Genomic DNA, 673 nt, shown 5'->3' with positions numbered 1-673 from the left:
GTAATTACCTGTAGTGATTGGGTTAACTGATAAGTTATATTTATAAAACCCAACTTGCAGAACAACTCTCATTCTTTCTGAACAAAATAAAACTAACTCCTCATCTTACCTGCCATCCTCACACTGCAGAGCTGCAACATGTGCTAAGACAGCTTCCCTGTTAACCCGACTCAGGTCATCACCAAGGATGACTAGGGATGCTAGCGCTGTGTAGGTCATGGTGATGTGACCACAGTCGAAGGAGGAAATGTTCGAGAGGTACTTGTTTGATGACCTACAGCTGGCAAGGGATGAACCGCCACGAAATCCTGCTCTTGACATTTGGTCTGAAATGCCAACAAAAGTTACTTTCTTAATCTCTAAAATATATCTGCAAGACATAAAAAACACTCTGAAAATAAAACAACAATTACCAGAATTTAAAGAACACAATATTATTATGTTACAATTGCAGATGTGTAATATTCTGGTTTACCAAGAGAAATCTTTCCTTTTAAGTACAAAATATCTGTTAGAAAAAGAAAAGAATGAAGAAAATGTTTCATCATTCAATGCATAGAAGAGAAATTTTCATTTTCATATCCAAAAAGGACTTCAAGATTCAAAGTATATCTAGAGGGTGTCACTGGTTCAAATATCTGAACAAGATTCTGAGCAAGCCAATAATTGTTTT

General features: G+C 36.0%; 1 protein-coding gene across 1 annotated transcript in view; it reads right to left on the bottom strand.

Moving 5' to 3' along the window:
• The window catches only part of LOC119588395 (geranylgeranyl transferase type-1 subunit beta-like), a gene marked incomplete in the record, with an annotated part of 12,052 nt that overhangs the window by 6,741 nt on the left and 4,638 nt on the right, over positions 1 to 673 (bottom strand). The window contains 1 exon segment of the mRNA XM_037937074.1: positions 110 to 326. Coding sequence (XP_037793002.1) covers positions 110 to 326 — 217 coding nt within the window.

The sequence above is a fragment of the Penaeus monodon genome, chromosome 23, assembly GCF_015228065.2.
Source record: "Penaeus monodon isolate SGIC_2016 chromosome 23, NSTDA_Pmon_1, whole genome shotgun sequence".
Classification (NCBI taxonomy): domain Eukaryota; kingdom Metazoa; phylum Arthropoda; class Malacostraca; order Decapoda; family Penaeidae; genus Penaeus; species Penaeus monodon.
The sequence above is the reverse complement of the archived record's forward strand: the minus strand, read 5'-3'. Positions and strand labels throughout refer to the sequence as shown.